General features: G+C 38.5%; 1 protein-coding gene across 5 annotated transcripts in view; it reads left to right on the top strand.

The window, feature by feature from the left end:
• Positions 1 to 2,693: 2,693 nt before the first annotated feature.
• Positions 2,694 to 19,450, top strand: part of BAZ1A (bromodomain adjacent to zinc finger domain 1A) — a 95,497-nt gene continuing 78,740 nt past the window's right edge. The window contains exons 1-3 of one of the 5 annotated variants that reach the window (XM_043555975.1): positions 2,694 to 2,896; positions 3,368 to 3,538; positions 16,799 to 17,077. In XM_043555975.1, coding sequence (XP_043411910.1) covers positions 3,426 to 3,538; positions 16,799 to 17,077 — 392 coding nt within the window. In that variant the 5' untranslated portion in view covers positions 2,694 to 2,896; positions 3,368 to 3,425. Of the gene's footprint in view, positions 2,897 to 3,087; positions 3,539 to 16,798; positions 17,078 to 19,450 lie in introns of those variants that run through there. The other 4 variants (XM_043555977.1, XM_043555976.1, XM_043555974.1 and 1 more) reach the window with 4 other exon arrangements.

Genomic DNA, 19,450 nt, shown 5'->3' with positions numbered 1-19,450 from the left:
CTTTTCTACTTCTCTTTTTGCATTATATTACTCATGATCATTAGGACTCACACCATTCTTGTTTTCATTGTCTTTACATCATCTCTTCCCTACAAGATTGTACATTTTTTTAAGGCCAGGTTACATTTATAGTGTATACTATAAGCTAGTGTCTTAGCACATAAGAAAAGCCTGATAAATATTTACTTAAATTGCTAAAAAATTAAATGATTTTAATTTCATTGTTTTCTTTTTTCTATCTTTTTAAACGTGTACTTTAATTTTCATAGTCTCCTTTACAATATTTTCCATTTTTTTACACAAAATCTTATTTCATGACATTATTCTTAACTACTTCCTGAATATAGCAATAAGCTTTTCATTCTCAAAAGCCTAGAAGTAGTAATTAATAAATAAAGTAGTAATTAATAAACTAGTAATTAATATAGATATCAAAATATGAAATAAGTACATTAGGTAAGCTTTCAGTAGTAAATGTGTAGGATAAATTTAAAAGGTATAATTTTGAGGTAATTTAGATAGGCTATCAATTTGATCAAGTATGATAAATACATCAAAACTAAACATGGGGGGCACCTGGGTGGCTCAGTTGGTTGAGTGTCAGACTCTTGATCTCAGCTCAGGTTTTGATCTCAGGGTCTTGATCTCAGGGTCATGAGTTCAAGCCCCAAACTGGGCTCTGTGCTGGATGTGAAGCCTACTTAAGAAAACAAAAGACCCCCACTAAACTAATATGTTAATTATAACTTACTAAACTTACATTATTGTGAATTAACAATGAACAGCTATATAACATTTATTAAACATCACAGATCATTAAAATAAATCCTATGTATGTAATTCAGAGAACTGAGTTATATAGGATGATAGTATTGAAATCTGAGTATGGTAATAGGGAAATAGTATTTTGATAAAGTAGAATAAAATTTAACTTTTAAGTTAGTACTAAAAAGAATCCAATTGTTTAAAATTTTGTATTTAATAAAAATAAAATTGACATTTTCTTATTGTGATTTTAAGAAAATTTTAACACCTTATCAAATAGACACCAACCAGGTGACATGTGCAAGTGTTGAATCATTATATTGTACACCTGAAACTAAAATTACACTGTGTTAACTTGAATTTACATAAAAACTTAAAAAACTTCGTGAGCTCTAAGAAATATAAATAGTATACAGAGAAAATTTCCTGTTTTTAGCTTAACATTTAAGTTGGGATTTTGAATTGTGAGAATGATGCTTCATTAACAGTTGTAAGTTTATCCGTCCTCGTTCCCCCTTTGAGAGCCGTTGTGGGCTCTAAATTTTTCACCTGGAAAATTAAATACTTTCTAGGTAGGGAATAATAAATTGTTACTCAAGTACTTGTTGGAGGCCAGTTAAAATGTTTGAGTGCAAAATTTTTTGAAGAGTTTATCCAGACTAAATAATATATATATTTAGTACTGAGAACACTTCCAAGCCTCTGTGACTTCTATATTTGTACAGTAAGGTGCATTAATTTTATTAATGATTTTTAAAACACTCCGAGCATATTGTGTCTTTCACAAAATTTTATTTTGCTAGCTGCCATAAAAGTATCTTGAAAGAAGTTAAAAAATTATAACTCTTGCCATTTGAATAGATTCCTTACATTTTCTGCTCCAATGTACTCATGTACTTAATTTGAAGATATAAAGATGATCCTACATTGTTTCTATAACTATGATCATTTCACATTGCTGGTACTTAGTTATGTCCTTTGTTGAACGACTGTTCTTCAAACTTACTGTCTTTTAGACTCATTCTTACATGTTAATCCGCAAATAAGCAAATGTCAAGGGCTGTAGCAAAAAAGATGATTTAAAACAAAACTGGCAAACATTTGGAGTTATTTGTAGTTTCAAAAATTCTTTTTAATTCAAGAGTCACAAGTATTATGTGCATTAAAATTAGTTTCACAAGTGGAAATTTTGAATATGGGAAAGTTGCTTTCGGGTAAACTTCACTAGCAAATCCATAATCTTTAAAATTCTGTATGATTGAATTAAATGTTGATACTTTGCAAAATATTTTCAGCGGCGCATTACAAATACTACTTTCTAAAGGTGTGTTTTTTAGTTTTAAATATATGGTGGTCCCATAGGCATGATGACATTTTGTAACATATACCTTTTTGGTCTTTTCCTCTGATCTTTGACTGAATTGCCCTCTTTAAATATTAAAGAGAACTGCTGTCAAGAAAAGGTATTTTCTTTCCAAGAAGGATGCTTACACAAGCAAAATATTTTTTTAGACATGAAAATTCTAATATTGAAGAACATATCAAAATAGTTTATATTTTTTATTTCTTATCTCTCTTCCCATCTTAAAATAAAAGTTAAATCTTAACTGGAATCCTTTGCCCGCCGTGAAACCAAGCGACGGTGCCAGACTCGAAGATGAAGGCTTTACTTTGTTAGCCATGTGTTTATGAAATCCCAGCGCCTTCCCTAGATCTCTTGGCTGATAATCTCAAACATGGAGGATGCTTCTGATTCTACACAAGGGGTTGCTCCATTAATTAATAATGTAGCTCTCCCAGGCTCTCCGCCGTCTCTTCCTGTATCAGTGACAGGCTGTAAAAGTCATCGAGCAGCCAATAAAAAGGTAGAAGCGAGAAGTGAAAAGCTCCTCCCAACAGCTCTTCCTCCTTCTGAGCCGAAAGTAGATCAGAAACTTCCCAGGAGCTCCGAGAGGCGGGGAAGTGGCGGTGGGACGCGATCCCCCGCGCGGAGCCAGGCCGTGGCAGCGAGACAAGCGGCGGCCGGCGGCGCGGCGCGGCCGGCGAGAGGCGACCCCCCGGGAGGACAGAGCCTCCCCTCGCTGCCCTTGTAGTTGAAAAGGTGGAGAGGTGGCAGTCGGCGTGCTCGCAGGTGAGGGGCTCCGTGTGGTCGCTCGCAAGCCGGCCGGCGCCGGCAGGGAAGTGTAAGCGAGCGGGGGAACAAAGCGGAGCGGCGCCGGGGTCCGCCCGCAGCGAGCTCCTCGCGGCGTCGGGCCGGCCGGCTGCGCGCCAAGCACGTTGCGAGCCCGGCGGCGGGCCGGGAGCCGGCGCTGGGGGAGGGGGCCGCCGCCGTCCCCGCACCGCCCGCCCGCGGCGGGGCGTGCGGCCCCATTGTGAGCCGGCCGCCGGGCGTGCGGAGGTGGGGCGCGCTGGGAGGGCAGAGGCGGCGGCTCGGCTCGCTCAGTACCCCAGGAGCGGCCGGAGCGACCTCGGCCCGGGTGGCAGCCGCGGCGCGTCAGTCACACAAAAGGCAGTCGAGCTCCCCTCCGGCGCGCGGACCGGCCCACGCCGCCGCCGAGCGCTCCCCACCTTACCGGCTTTCCTTTCCCTCCAATTTTGATAGGGAAGCGGGGCCGACGCGGGCGGCAGAGGGTCCGGGCGAGCCCGCCGGCGGACAGGAGATGCCGCTGCTACACCGAAAGCCGTTTGTGAGACAGAAGCCGCCCGCGGACCTGCGGCCGGACGAGGAAGTTTTCTACTGTAAAGTCACCAACGAGATCTTCCGCCACTACGAGTAAGGGCCGGGCCGGGCGTGGGGGGTGCGAGGGAGTGTGGGGACTCCCTCCCCAGCGTCCTTTTGTCTCTTCTTTTGCTCGCTTTGGGCTTCTGGCGGGGCGACTTGAAAGTGACGGCTGGCCGCGGGCCCGCGTTTCTCTGCCTCCCCCCCCCCCCCCCCCCCCGCCCAGCCCGACAGTGACTGCGCGGGGTTCCCGGGCGGCGCGACCCGCCGTTGGCGCGCGTGGGGAGAGCCGGCCGGGGCCGAAAAGGCTGGAGTCCTCGGCCGGCGGTGGGGACCGCTTCCAGCCGCCGCTGCCGCCCGGCCGCCGGGCAGCGGAAACTCCCCGCGTCGCCCCTCCCCGCCTCGGCCACACGCGCACTCCGGGGCCAGTTCCGGGATCCCCGCCCGGCGGCCGAGGGGATCCCCGCTCGGGTCACCGGCACGGGGCCGCCGTCCCCCGGCCCCGGGGAGGGAATCCCCGCCCCCGGGGGCAGGAAACGGCCGGACTGGGCGTCGTTTCCTCGGTCGGGAGTGGAGACTGAACGTTGGAGCTAGCTGCCTAAAGGAGAGGACGGGAGGGAGGGAGCGGAGTTGAGACTCCGAGAGGGAGTGGGCTCCCCGGCGGGGCGGAGCGGGGGGTGGTGCGGGACACGAGGGGCTCCACCGGCGGGCTCTCGCCCGGTGAGGCTAGGCCTCGGAGTGTGCGACGCGAGCCGAGCGCTCTGTCACCGCCTCTTCTTGGTGACTAACTCCCGGCCCCGGAGAACTCAGCGTCTCCGCCCCCGGGAGACGTTGGTGAGGAAGAAGTCGGGTTCGGGCGGGAGCGGGGGCGGGGGCGGGGGCGGGGGGGGGGGGAAGACGCGGGGAGAGAGCCGGGCGCTGGGCACCCCTAGTTATCACTTTTTTCGCGTAGCCCCGAGGGCGGAGGTGGGCGTTGGGGGAGGGGGTTAAGACAAGTTCAACTCCAGCCTCAGCCAGTCTCCTCTTTATCCCCCTGCGCATGTGGGCTGTCTGACATGTGCCACTCGCTATTGTTTTGATAAGAATCCGGAGCTGCTGCGTGTGTAGTTTCAACTCCTAAATCTTAAGTACCTCGCCCGGTTTATCCCAGGAGATCCCCTTGTCCTGTGACACCAAACACCCGGGGTGTTTTAGAGATGTGTGTTTAAAACAGGATCTCCAAGTGAGAACCTGAATTGGTCGGTCAATGAAGGAGCCTGATCCTCCCTTTTTCTTATGCTCCCTTTATTCTCTCCACTCAGAAGGAATCTCTTTGTGGCTTAGAAACCAAGTGTTATAGCAACCAAATAAATTGTGTGTAGGAGGCACCTTTTCGGAGTGGGGGCTTTGTGATCAAGGGAGGGCTTTAGGCAAAGTCTGCACCTGTCTGAGAAATGAGTAGTGAAGTTAGAAAAGTCAGTTCCTTTGAGCTTTTATTTTAAGTAAGGCTTCTCTTTTTTCTTCGGCTCCAGAGCAAGAGTCACACATGAACATGTTATATCTAGAGAAGTTTTTCAGCAGACAGTACTTTTATATAGGAGTGTACATCTTAACTCAGCTCCTGTACAGACTTGTTTTGTTACTCAAATATTCACTCTTGTAACTACTTAAGTGAATTTGGATTAGGTAACTTGACAAGGATGATGTCTCTCTTCTTTCTTTCCTTCCTTTTTTTTTTTTTTTTTCAGTTTAAGTTAAAATTCTTGGTAATAATTCCCAATTAAAAACAATTGTACTTAAAAGTGCCAACAAAATGGAAAACCGGCTTAAGTTTCAAACTTTCCTCCCTTGATATGAGCAATCTTCTCTTTTTAAGAAACTTTTCTCACTTCAGAAGGGAGCATGACTATGGCTGTATCCTTTTTGAATTAAACTTTTTATATACTTTGGTTCTTGATGACTTACTATAATCATGGAGAAATCTGAAATGCTGAAATACATTTTTTGGTATCCCAAACCTACTACCTTCCACTAATATTATAAGAACTGTGTCCTTTGTAGCCTTGTAACATTAACAGATTTTTCTAAATAGCTGATTTTTTGGTTTTTGTTGTTTTCTCTGTGCTGAAGTGTTTGGGTTTTTGGAATTTATAAGCAGTTCAGGAGAGACCATTGGTTTTGGAGCAAAGATATTTAATATCATTTACCCTGAACAAAGCAGAGCTACTAGTGTTCTTAGGTATTAATCTTTGTGACTTTGAATTGGCAAAATTGGAAGAAGACTGACATTTAATTGTGTTACATTTTGTAATACTTTCTTTTAGATGATTATAGAGAGATCTTTCCAAAATTGCATTCATGGTGTATGGTATATGGTGATCCTTAGTATTATGATAATCTGACCCTTGGCACAAGTCCGGAGAAGGAAACCTGTTTTCACTCATTCATTAAACCACCAATTGGCTTATGTGAATTTGTTTGAAGATTATCCTTTAAGTGCATTAAATGAATATATTTGTCTTTTGTATTTGTGTAAAGACCACTATGCTCACCTATTTGCTCAGGCTTTTAAGTATAACTTTTTCTGTTTTAATCAGTCTCAAAGAGAGTTTCTACACTTCCCTGCCTTTTCTTTTTTTTTTTTTTTTTTTTTTTTGCAACACAATGCAAAGTAACTTTTCCCTCTGACTCTGGTTAGTAGAGGTTCCCAGTGACCTTTTAATTGTTAAATAGTTTTCTGTCTTCATCTTACTTGATAAAATAGTCTAACATTTTCTCCTTTGTCCTAGGCAGCAATGATCCACCCTCCATTTTATCTAGTGTAAGATCTATTATTGCATGCTAATATAATACATTTGTTGCCTCAAATTTTCTCTTTTCCTAGACCAAGAATCTTTTGAGTCAGGGACTGTGACCAGAATGGATCCTTAGCGATTATACAGTACAAACCCTTCTCTTTTTTTTTTTTTTTTTTGTTTGAACTACATGCTCTTTAACTAATTGCTAACTCTTGTTTGACCTGCTTTCCATAAGTAAAGAAGACTCATTAAAAATAGCACATTAACTGTAGGCAAATGATAAGCTAAGGTACAAAAGAATGAAACTGGACCATTGTTTTTGTGTTCTATACAAAAATAAACTCAAAATGAATTAAAGACTTGAAAGTAAGACCTGAAACCATAAAACTCCTAGAAGAAAGCTCCTAAGCAATGAGCTCCTTGACATAGTTTTTGGCGATGATTTTTTTAAATCCAGCACTGAAAGCAGAAACAACAAGAGCAAATGTAAGTAAGTGGGACTATATCAAACTAAAAAGCTTCTGCACAGTGAAGGAAAACATCAAAAAGGTGACCTACTGAATGGGAGAAAGTATTTGCAAATTATATATCCAATAAGGGGCTAATATTCAAATTATAAAGAACTCCTACAACTCAATAAGAAAAAAAAAACCTGACTAAAAAATGGGCAGAATATCTGAATAAATAGTTTTCCAAAGGAGAGCTACAGGTGGCTAACAGGTACATTAAAAGACACTATATACCCTTAATTAGGGAAATGCAAATCAGAACCACAGTGAGATCCCACCTCAAACCTGTTAGAATGGCTATTATCAAAAAGACTAGCATCAACTAGACTATTGTCAACTAGACAGTTGCTGGATAGGATGTGGAGAAAACTGAACCCTTGTGCAGTTTGTAGAAATGCAAATTGGTGCAGCCACTATGGAAGACAGTATGAAAGTGCCTCAAAAACTTAAAAATAGAACTACCAAATGATCAACAACTCTGTTTCTGCATATTTATCCAAATTTTAAAAACCCACTAATTTGGAAATCTATATGCACTCCCATGTTCGTTGCAGCATTGTGATAGCCAAGATATGGAAACAACCTAAGTGTTCATCAGTGGATGAATGGATAAAGAAATTGTGGTATATACACAATTGAATATTACTCAGTCATAAAAAGAATGAAATCTTGCCATTGAAGACAACATGGATTAACCTTGTTTAAGTGAAATAAGTCAGACCAATGATCTTTCTTATATGTGGAATCTAGAAAAAATAGGTTTAAAAAAACCTATGCGATACAGTGATACTGTAATAGCACTGTTATGGGACAGATGGTAGCTACACTTGTAGTGAATATAGCATAATGTATAAATTTGTCAAATCACTAAGTTGAACACCTGAAACTAATGTAACATTGTGTGTCAATTATACTTAAAAAAAAGATTTTATCCCCCCAAACCACACAAAAAAAACAAAAAACAAAAAATAAAACTGAGCTTGTAGGCAAAGAACAGAATAAAGCATGTACTTCGGTTTATTAGATAAGATAAAAATTTGTTCTCTAATTTGGTTAGCTGACAATTTTGTTTTTATTTTGGGCTGTGGATTGTTAAAAATGAAGCAGTCAGATCTGGATACTAGAAATTCTGGATTTGTAGGCTAGGAAGATGATTTGTTGTATTACCCAATGACTTAATCTCCTAAATAAAATTACTTTTTTTTTTTTTTTTAAGCCATTTAGCCCCTTGGTATCGGAATGTGTTTACCATCTTTGAGTGAATTACACTTTTCATACAAAAAGTAGGAATCTCTTTGTCAGTGACAGACCAGCTTATGCTTCAACCTGGCTTTCCATTGAAAGGTGTTTAACTGGTTTATAAAGCACCCGATTTTCATGGTTCATCAGCTCATTTGTTAATTCAGTCCTTTCAGCAACCCTCTTTTACAGATGAGGAAACTGGATTTGGGATAAAGAGAGTAAGTCTAAGATCAGTGTCAAAAACCATGTATCTAACAGTTGGTGAGATTAGACTTTTCACTCCCCTAAGACTCTAGAGTTTATATTCTTATTTACTGTCTGCATGATACATATTAGGGGGAATTCTTCCCATTATTTGTTGAGCTTGCAGAAATGTGCACCAAGAACGTAGGACCCTGCTTCGAATTCAAGCTTGCTGCCTAGATCTTTCCATAGGCACCACTTTCTGTTGTCTGCTCAGACATTTGACTTCTTTACCATATGCCCAGTGATTAAGCTTTAGATATTAAATGTATAGACTAGGATCCATTAGTTTACAGTGGGGGGAAGATGTCCATACAGACCAGCTATGCATGGAATCTGATTATTATCTGAAGGCCTTTTAGTGAGCATGGAGTCTTTTTTAAAAAAAATATTTTATTTATTTTTGAGAGAGAGAGACAGTGTGTGAGCAGGAGACGGGCAGAGAGAGAGGGAGACAGAATCTTAAGTAGGCTCCAGGCTCTGAGCTGTCAACACAGAGCCTGATGTGGGGCTCGAACCCACAAACCATGAGATAATGACAGATAATGACCTGAGCTGAACTTGGACACTTAACTGACTGAGCCACGCAGGTGCCCTGTGAGCATGAAGTTTTTAAGGAAAGTTGGGTAATCTTCATAACTATTGTCTTCAAATTAGATTTTCAGCTCCCCTTTAGAAGTAAATCTGCTACATGTTCCAGATATTTGGGTCCAGGAGTCTTTTTCTTAGATGGTAGAACAGATTCCTAAATGCTTTTCTTTTGGAGTTTTACTTTTTTGTTTGTTTTTGAGAGAGAGAGAGAGAGAGAGAGAGAGAACGAGTGGGGGAGGGGCAGAAAGAGGGTGGGGGGACAGAGAGGATCAGAAGCGGATTCCACACTGACAGCCGCAAACCTGCTTTGGGACTCAAACCCACAAACCATGAGATCATGACCTGAGCTAAAGTCGGATATTAAACTGCCTGAGCCACCCAGGCTACCCTTGAGTTTTACTTTTCATCCACTTAGTAGGCTACCATGTTTTGTGTTAATACATTCTTTTTTCAGGCAGAATATGTCTATCAGTTACTGTGTAACAAGCTAACCTAAAACTTAGTGGCCCAAAATAATCGTCCATTTTATTTGCTCGCTATTCTGTGGATTGCCAGTGTGGTTTCTGCTGGTCTCTGTGCTCATTTAGCTATAGTCAGTTGAAGGTTAGGCTGAGGCTGGTTAGAGTAAGAGGTAGCCTCAGTCATAGGTCAGGAACCTCAGCTGGGATTGCTTTTCTTTCTTCTGTGTGTGTTTTCTCACTTTATTGAGATATAATTGACTAATAGAATTATAAGATATTTAAAGTGTACAATGTGGTGATATATCACTACTGGGATGGCTTTTCTGACCATGTGGTCTTTCATCTTCAGAAGACTAACATGGGGGCGCCTGGGTGGCACAGTCTGTTAAACATCAGACTCTTGGTTTCAGCTCAGGTCCTGATCTTGCAGTATCAAGGGTTTGAGCCCCATGTTGGGCTCTGTGCTGACAGCACAGAGCCTGCTTGGGATTCATTTCTCTCTCTCTCTCTCTCTCTCTTTCTTTCTCTCTCTCTCTCTCTCTTTCTCTCTCTTTCCTTCTCCCTCTCTCCCCTGTCCCCCACTCGCACTTTTTCTGTCTCTCTCAAAATAAATAAACTTGAAAAAATGTTTAAAAAATTAGAATTAAAAAAATAGACTAATATGGACTGCTTTAGGTGCTGGTCTCAGGGTTCCAACAGGGTGAGAGCAGAAGTCTCAGTGTCATTTCTGTATTATGTTGGTCAAAGCTAATCTCGAGGGGCTAGCCCAGATTAAAGAGGCGGTGAAATAAACTCCACCTCTTGTGAGAAACAAGTACCAAGTCATATTTCTAAGGAGGCTGCATACCTTCAACCCTCTTTGCAGACAGTCTACCACGGAGCAGCTGGTAAGATATTATGCTTGGGTCATCCTAATTGGGTTTTGGGAGTTCGTTGGTTATCTTTTTGCAGCTAATCCCTCTTCCTACCCTTACCAATGCCAAACTTTTTCTTCAAAGATTCTCAAGTCTTTTATTTGTTCTTCTGACATTGTTCCTGTATCACACTAGTTATTGTGTGTATTTTTCTAGAATCTCTTTGCAAATATGGTACCTGAGCAGTTAGAATTGATACTATTTATTGCATGTACATACAATATGCTGGGCAACCAGTATTATCTTTTATCGTATTTAATGTTCATATTAACTGTTCATGGAAGATATCCCCATTTTATAGAGGGGAACCAGGTTCAGTAAGGTTGTGTAACTTACTCAGAGTCACATTCTGCAAGTGGTAAGCTGAGATTCAGACACTCTTCCTCGCCTTCACATTCATATGTGTGTACTTTTCTCTATCTAGATACACACAAAAATAAATGTGGACTGCCAGTGGAGAGTACATTTGTTTATTACTCTTTGACACTACGCTTTGGAGAGTCTGGAGATATTGAGATAATTTGTCCCTCTAGTGAGAAATGAATGTATAACACAATGGCATAAATCATATATATGCTATGGAGCCAGTGTAATGGGAGCATAGAAAATGGAGCTGATAACAGCCTTCAAATAAGGAGAGAACATCTGAGTTGGGTCCTGAAAGATGGAACTATCAAGACACAGAATGGAGAAAAATGACATTTTTAGCAGAGGGTGCTCTAAAGATACTTTTTAAGCTAAGGAAACTATAAAAACTCTTAGAAGTATGAATTTGCAGTTCACTTAAAATTTGTCTTTTTCACATTCATTATTGTTAAGCTAGGACTTCTGTTAAGCTACCATAATGTTTCACTTTTGTTGATTTCTATTTAAGATTTTAGTCTCTAGATACAAAAAGCCTTTATTGCTGTTCCCCGCCTTGGTGCATCAGCAGATTTCAGGAGTCTGCCTTATGTGTCATTATCTAAGTCTGAGGCAGTGCTAAGTAAACTGCAGAGTAATATTTCATTAAATGTTTTTTAAAAGTAAACATTATATTTTTAATTAATCTAATTTTTCCCCTGACCATTTGTGGATAAATGTAATAAATGTAATTTTCATCTAGCTGATTTTTTTCTGTATAACATAAGGCATGTTAAGTCAGCCATGCCCAAGATCTCTTAATCTCCTGCTTTTGTAACCCTGTCAGTAGAAGAAATTAATACAACAATCTATCCTGTCTTAACAGCAGTTACTACTTTTCTAAATTTATGATTTGTACTTTTCCATCTCTTGTATATTGCATGCTGTTTAAATCAGGAATTATGTTCGTTTTTAACCTGTGGCTGCATTGCTCAGCTATACTAATTATTTTTATGGACAGAGGAGTTTATGTCCTTTAGATCTTTTATGCAGTATTGTGCTGGGTCTTTCTTATGTCTAGTTGATACAGTTTTGTCCCTTAAGTAGAGTACACTTCGTGTTTACCTTTTCTAAATTATATTTGGCTTCTGGTTTTTATGTCACTTCATTCTTTTTGTTTTTATTTTTTATTTTTTTTAGTTTCAAGTTTTTATTTAAATTCCAGTTAGTTAACATACGGTGTAATATTAGTTTCTGGTGTAGAATTTAGTGATTCATCACTTACAACACCCAATGCTTGTCACAAGTGCTCTCCTTAATACCTATCACCTATTTAACCCATCCCCTGCCCACCTTCCTTCCAGCAACCCTCAGTTTATTCCCTAGAGTTAAGGGTGTGTTTTAGGGTTTGCCTGTCTCTCTCTTTTCCTGCCTATGTTCATTTGCTTTGTTTATTAAATTACACATATGAGTGAAATCATATGGTATTTGTCTTTCTCTGATTGACATATTTCATTTAGCATAATAGTCTCTAGTCCCATCCATGTCACTGCAAATGGCAAGATTTCATTCTTTTTGAAGGCTGAGTAATATTCCATTGTGTGTGTGTGTGTGTGTGTGTGTGTGTATAATACATACATACTACCTCTTCTTTATCCATTCATCAGAGTCATTTGGGCTCTTTCCATAATTTGGCTTTTGTTGATAATCCTGCTATAAACATCTGGGTGTATGTATTCTTTCAAATCAGTATTTTTGTATCCTTTAGGTATATACCTAGTAGTGTAATTCCTGGATCATAGGGTAGTCTATTTTTAACTTTTTGAGGAACCTCCATACTGTTTTCCAGAGTGGCTGTACCAGTTTACATTCCACCAACAGTGTAAGAGAGCTCCCCTTTCTCCACATCCTCACCAACATCTGTTGTTTTCTGTGTTATGAATTTTAGCCATTCTATATGTCACTTCATTCTTAATCTTATTCTACTAGATTTTTAGTTTTCCAAATAACCTTGTAAGTTAACAGTATGTTGCTCTTTGTTCCTTAGTTTGTTCACCATAGAATTGGTTGAATTTACATTAATTAGAGGTGTGTTCTTGCCAATAGTCGACCTGCTAACTCAGAAGCAAGTTTTCCTTAAGAAATAATGGAAAAGTCAAGGGGCATTAAGGAAGACACTTGTTGGGATGAGCACTGGGTGTTATATGCAGGGGATGAATCACTGGATTCTATTCCTGAAGTCATTATTGCACTGTATGCTAACTAACTTGGATGTAAATTAAAAAAAATATATATATATGTATGGGAACCAGAAGTAATCTGTGGAAAATTCTTCCCAACATCAAATGTACTATAAAAGTAAGCAGAGGATTTTGTTCTTATTAATGACTCGTCAGAATGAAAATGCTCTCCAGGCAGGAATTGTGGTACATTGAAGATGACTATAATTCTTTGTCACTCCTTCCAGTAAAAAGAAAGAAAGAAAGAAGAAAGAAAAGAAAAGAAAGAAAAGAAAGAAAAAGAGCAGAAGTCCTCAAACTCTTAAAGGGCCAGATATAATCACATTTTAGGCTTTGTAGGTCATAGTGTCTGTTGTACCTATCCAATTCCATAGGAGTTAGTGAGAAAGCAGTCATAGACAATACCTAAAGGTATGGGTGTGGTTGTGTTCCAATAAAACTACAAAAACAGTTGGAAAGCTAGGTTTGGCCTCCAGGCGAGTAGTATGCTCATCTCTGGTAAAGAAGATTGTTGAAGGAATGTACTAATGTACTAATAAATTGGAGACGTAATAATCTACATTTGCGTAAACATATTCATATAAAACAGGATTTTGTACTTTATAAATTTTTGCTCACAATGGAAAAATGTGCTTCCTATAAAATTTTCATGATTTTATGTTTAGTATAGAAATTAAAGAGTCACTGTAACCTACCCCCAGGAGTTCACTATTATTAACAAAATCCTACATACTTGAATGTGTGTGAAAAATGAGTGAAGAGTGGAATTACAGCAGTGTGAGAAAGTGAAGGTGTAAAATGTCAGAGATGGTTCCATGCTGGTGCCATGCTGCTAAGGGGTGATGAATAGGGAGAAATAGCCCTTGGGCTTTTTTTTTTTTTTTTTTTTTTTTTTTTTTTTGCTTGCTTTAAAACGGCTACTGTGTAGTGTACTCGGTCTCCCTCTTCCTGAGTGTAGATCTTTGTGCACAACGGGACTGTAATATAACAACTTTGCAGAGTAGATAGACACAGGAACAACAAATAGTACAAACACTTTGCCAGAGGAGGTGGAAACCTGAGTATAGAAAGACAGCTGTATGTATAACGATGGTTACTAACGATCCTATTTTTCTGCCTGGTAACAAGTTTAGTGGAGGTTTGTGGCACTTGTGCCATTGCTCTCTTTGGTATTTTGAACAATGTCAACTCATCTAAATAGTGTTTATTGCAGCTCAGTACCCTGTCTCCCTGACAATGACACCAAATACCCCATGACCTACCAAATACCTAATCACTATAGCTAGAGCTGTGCTGTCCAACACAGGAGCCATTACTTGGCATGGGGGTTATTAAGAACTTGATAATCAGAATTAAGATGTGCAATAAAGGCACAATATATACTGGATTTTGAAGACTTAGTACAAAAAAAAAAGAATTTAAAATATTTACACATTGAAGAATTTAAAATTAATTACAGATTTGAAATAAAGCATTTGAGGATGTATTAGGTTAAATTAAATATATAAAATTAATTAATATATAAAAAGATTGTTTCTCTTTAAAATTTTTTAAATGCAACCCCTAGAAAATTTAAAATTATATGTGTGGCTAGCATTCTGTTTCTATTAGCTCTGGTTTAGAGACTAATTAATGTAAGATACCTAGATTTGAAGTATGTTTTTCTTAGGTAGTATTAAGTATGGTTTAAATTAATAAAAGTATACCTTATGTACATCATGTGCTAATTGTACACATTTACAACAGGTGTGTTGTACACAACAGGTGTGTTGGCTTGGTAAGCTGAGTCTTACAGATATGTTTGTTCCAACAGGAAAAAGTTGACAACTTATATAAAGCTTTCTAAGTGAACTGTGGTTTTAGGAAGTAAAACTTAAGAGCTCTTTCAAGATCCATCCATTCGTTCATTTTGTTCTGCACCGTTTATAACCACTTATTGGGTATATCTGTTGTCAATTTCTTAGCTAATAAATTAGTTATTTGGCATAGATTTTCTTGATTATGAGAACCAGATTACACTCATCTTTGTTCTCTCTGACATTTCTTTCTTCAACTCTACTTTTCCTTTACAACCTAACTTTTTAACACTATTTCGTCTAAAATCCGTTCTGGTATTTCTTGATCTTTTTTGCCTATCTCTCCTCCTTCCCTTCCTCTGAACTCCCAAAAGATATCTGCTTCTGTCTTTTAATCACTTTGTAATTTTAATTTTAATGGTATATATCCATTATCTCCTCTACTAAAAGGTGCAGACTTCAAAAGAATCTTTTTTGTACTAAATTAAAATCATGTAACTTGATGTATGCAGGTAACCTCTTTAGATCCCATTTATATTAAGATAGGATTAGTTCTCTTTATTTCCATAGATTTCAATTTTGTTCTGCAGACGAATATACAAATGAAACCATGTTAATGGAATTACCTCAAATCTTGTTTGGAGATCAGACTACTAGGGATAACCTCTACAGATATACTAATCAAGAAGTAAACATATAGTAGTCTTAATACTTTTTAGAATGATGACAGAAGGAAAAGGGAGATTTCAGGAAGGAGAAAAAGTTAGAGAATAGTGAATTGTATCAGTCACAAATAATTATTGAAAAGTACACCAAAGTATAGAGAGGGAAAAACATTTACTCGTATATTACCACTTAGAGGCAACCATTGTTACCCTTTTTACATATGTATAACCTTCTCTGTTCTAAAATGTGTTGATTATAAAAAAATAATACAAGTACATGCTTCTTATAAAAATTCAAACAATATAGAAATATTTAGAATAACAAATTTTCCTTTTCCTTCCTTTGCAGTCCCTCCCTTTCTCCATAATGAACATCTGTTTATAGTATTTGTATAAATACACATTTTTGTTATTCTGATTAGCGTATATGAGATTGTGTTATTCAGTGATTTGGGTTTTTTCTACTTAACATACCTTAGAGATCCTTCCATATTATGGATCTCTCGCATTTTAAAAGTGACTGATAGAATTTTTGAAAAGAAATGCTCATATTAAGAAATTCCAACAGTGCAGAAAAGCACTCAGTAGAATGGTCCCCCAGGCCCATCCCTACTCTGTAGTTCTTGCCTGGATTTTTGTAGAACATTCTAGAAGTCTTTTATGCTTCTTTAGGTTATCTTTCTTTGCCTGCCTGCCTGCATGTCTTCTTTCTTTTTGATGCAAGTGGGACCATATATATATATTTTTAGTAAGCTTTTACTTTCAAAAATATAGGTGAGGGGGGGCGGTGCCTAGGTGCCTCAGTCATTTGAGCATCCCACTTTGGCTCAAGTCATGATCTCAGGGTTTGTGAACTGGAGCCCAGTGGGCTCGCTGCTGTCAGCACAGAGCCCACTTCAGATCTTCTGTTCCCATCTCTCTTCACCCCTTTCCCACTCGTGCTCTCTCTCAAAAACAAATAAAACATTTAAAAAAACTTACAAAAATATAGGAGGGAATCAAACTGGAAAGTTTTTTTTTTTTTTCTGGTAAACATGTTTTTTAAGAACTCTTCTCATACTCTTTAATGACTATGATTGTTCATTACATAAAGTACTGTAATTTACCTAAACTTTCTCATCATTAGTTGTTTAGATTTGCCAGTTTTTCACTATTACGTTAAAGCTTTTAAAAGTTCATGGTTAAGTGCTTAAATTGTCTCTAGTGTTTTGGCTGCTTTGGAACAAACACCTTTAATATTAGAAGAAAAAAGAAAGATTGAGTTTATTTGCAGTTTACTCCCAATTTCAAAAGTGATGGAAATCAAAGTTCAATTTTGGCTGAATGTACCTTTAAATTGCAAAATATAAATGTCTAGTTTAAATATACTTTTTCTTAGGTTTGTATTAATGTGTAAGTTGACCAGTTACTAAACCCTCGTTCTATGATTCTATATAAAATTTTACAATGAAGGCATAATCCTTTATCAGCTTTTAATGTAAAATTTGTGAAATGATAGGTGATGAATGGATTTTTGTTTTTGTTTTTTAATCAGTGACTTTTTTGAACGAACCATTCTGTGCAACAGTCTTGTGTGGAGTTGTGCTGTGACGGGTAGACCTGGACTGACCTATCAGGAAGCACTTGAGTCAGAGAAAAAAGCAAGACAGAATCTTCAGAGTTTTCCAGAACCACTAATTATTCCAGTTTTATACTTGACCAACCTTACCCATCGTTCACGCTTACATGAAATTTGTGATGATATTTTTGCATATGTCAAGGATCGATATTTTGTTGAAGAAACTGTGGAAGTCATTAGGAACAATGGTGCAAGGTAAAGTACTTTTAATTTTTCCGTTTGATACCCATACATTCACATTACTCAAAATTCAGAATACACAAAAAGGTAAAGTGAGGAAAACTTCCTGTCTTCTGTCCTCCCAGTACTCTCTTACCTTCCCCACATATAGCCCTAGTGTTAGCAGTTTCTTATATATTTTTCCAAAGCTAATTTTTACACAAACCACCAAAAACATGTGCTTGCCTAGATACTTGTACACATATATGCGTAAGCACCCACAATCTCCTGCCCCTTTTTAATGCAAAAGGTAACATACTGTATACCTTTTTCATTTAAAATATCTTGAAGATCAGTCCATTGCTTTATGAAACAACTTTCTTCTCTTTTTTATTTACTGTATAAAATGTTCCATTATATGGAAGTTCCATCTTTATTTCAGAGTAAAAAAAACTTAGGGGTGCCTGGGTGGCTCAGTCGGTTAAGCGTCCGACTTCGCTCAGGTCATGATCTCACGGTCCGTGGGTTCGAGCCCCGCGTCGGGCTCTGGGCTGACAGCTCAGAGCCTGGAGCCTGTTTCGGATTCTGTGTCTCCCTCTTTCTCTGACCCTCCCCTATTCATGCTCTCTCTCTCTCTGTCTCAAAAATAAATAAATGTTAAAAAAAAAAATTAAAAAAAAAAACCCAAAACTTAAAGATCATCTACTTTGTCCTCATTGTGTTACCTAATACTTAAAATATGCATGTATTTCTTCCTGAGTTTTAGTAAGCTCCTTTGATAATATGAGGATTGAGTTTTATACACTCCACTAAGTTCTCTTTCGCAGCTCTTCAAGAAAAGAATGAATTTTTCATATAAAAAATTTTAAATGACATTATCTATGGCACTAAGTTAAAAATTATTGAATTGTTGCTGCTTTCCTGAAGTCTTAAGCATTTGTGATTATCTAGTCATTAATATTTATCATAGTAATATTTATTTGCATTAAAACTTTTTATATTGGAATCATACATAGTTTTCTGTAACTTTATTTCTTTCCCCTAGTGTAACGTGTACAGGGTTTATCCACATTGTAGCATGTATCAGTATTTTATTTTTAATGATAAATTCTACCGTATGGATCTATCACATTTTGTCTATTCATCAGTTGACAGATAGTTAGGTTGTTTGCACTTTTTGGCTATTCTAAATAATGCTCTTATAGGCATTCATGTACAAGTTTTTGTGTGAACATATGTTCTCAGTTCTCTTGGGGATACACCTAGAAGTAGAATTTCTAAGTTGTACGGTAACTCTGTGTTTAGCATTTGAAGAACCTCCACACTTCAAGAGCTACTGCATCATTTGACATTCCCACTACCAGTGTATCAGAGTTGCAGTTTCTCCACATCTTCACCAAGTCATATCTGTGCACAATCTGTTATTGTCCATCTTTTATTTTGCCATCCTAGTGGGTGTGGAATGGTATCTTGTGGCAGTTTTGATTTGCATTTCCCTAATGACTATGTTAAGCATTGTTTCATGTGCTTACTGATCATTTATGTGTCTTCTTTGGAGAAATGTCTGTTCTGGGTCTTTGCCCATTTTTAAATTCAGTTCTTTATCTTTTTTATTACTGAGTTGTAAGAGTTCTTTGTGGTTTTGGATACACGTCCTTTATGTGATTTGCAAATATTTGCTTCCATTCTAGGAGTTGTCTTTTCACTTTCTTGATGGTACCATTTGTAGTACCATCTCCCTTTGCTTTTAACTTTTGTTTCTACTTATTAATGACATAAACCTTTTGTTTCTGTCTCTGGTAGTACTTACTAGTGGTCTTCAAGACTGCTTCATCCTCTAGAATTAGATTTACTGGAAAGAACATGCTGACTTACAGAGAAATGGGACAGAGGCCATTCTTAGGTTGAGTTAATAAGTATAGGTATTCTGGATCTTTTCACCTCAGTATTCTTTTCTTCTTGTCTCGTTTACCTTTCAGTATTCCTCCCCTCTTTCTTGTTGCCTTTTGTAAGTATAGATTAGGTGCTTCCCTAATCAACAAGACTTTCTGTTTTGAAATAAGCAATCAGCTAACAGATTCATCTAGAAGATCTTTGTCATTGCTATGGCAGAATAGTAAAGAGAACAGCTGACTACTTGACTGACGGAAGGATTTAGCTCTTTATCTCCTCCATCCTGATTACCACCCAGCTTGCCTACCAGTTGTACAGACATTTGTTCTCAGCTACTTCCTTAGAGCCTACAGAAGAAGTGAGAGTGTTATGGTGGTCTTATGTAAAGAACCCTAAACTAGGAGTCAGGTCTATTAATTTTAAATACCTGCCAGATGCTTTATGTACATATTATACCAGCAGATAAGACCTTATTGTTTCCATTTACAGATGAGGAAAACAGAGGTCCAAAGAAGT

The sequence above is a fragment of the Prionailurus bengalensis genome, chromosome B3 (genome assembly GCF_016509475.1).
Source record: "Prionailurus bengalensis isolate Pbe53 chromosome B3, Fcat_Pben_1.1_paternal_pri, whole genome shotgun sequence".
Lineage (NCBI taxonomy): Eukaryota > Metazoa > Chordata > Mammalia > Carnivora > Felidae > Prionailurus > Prionailurus bengalensis.
The sequence above is the reverse complement of the archived record's forward strand: the minus strand, read 5'-3'. Positions and strand labels throughout refer to the sequence as shown.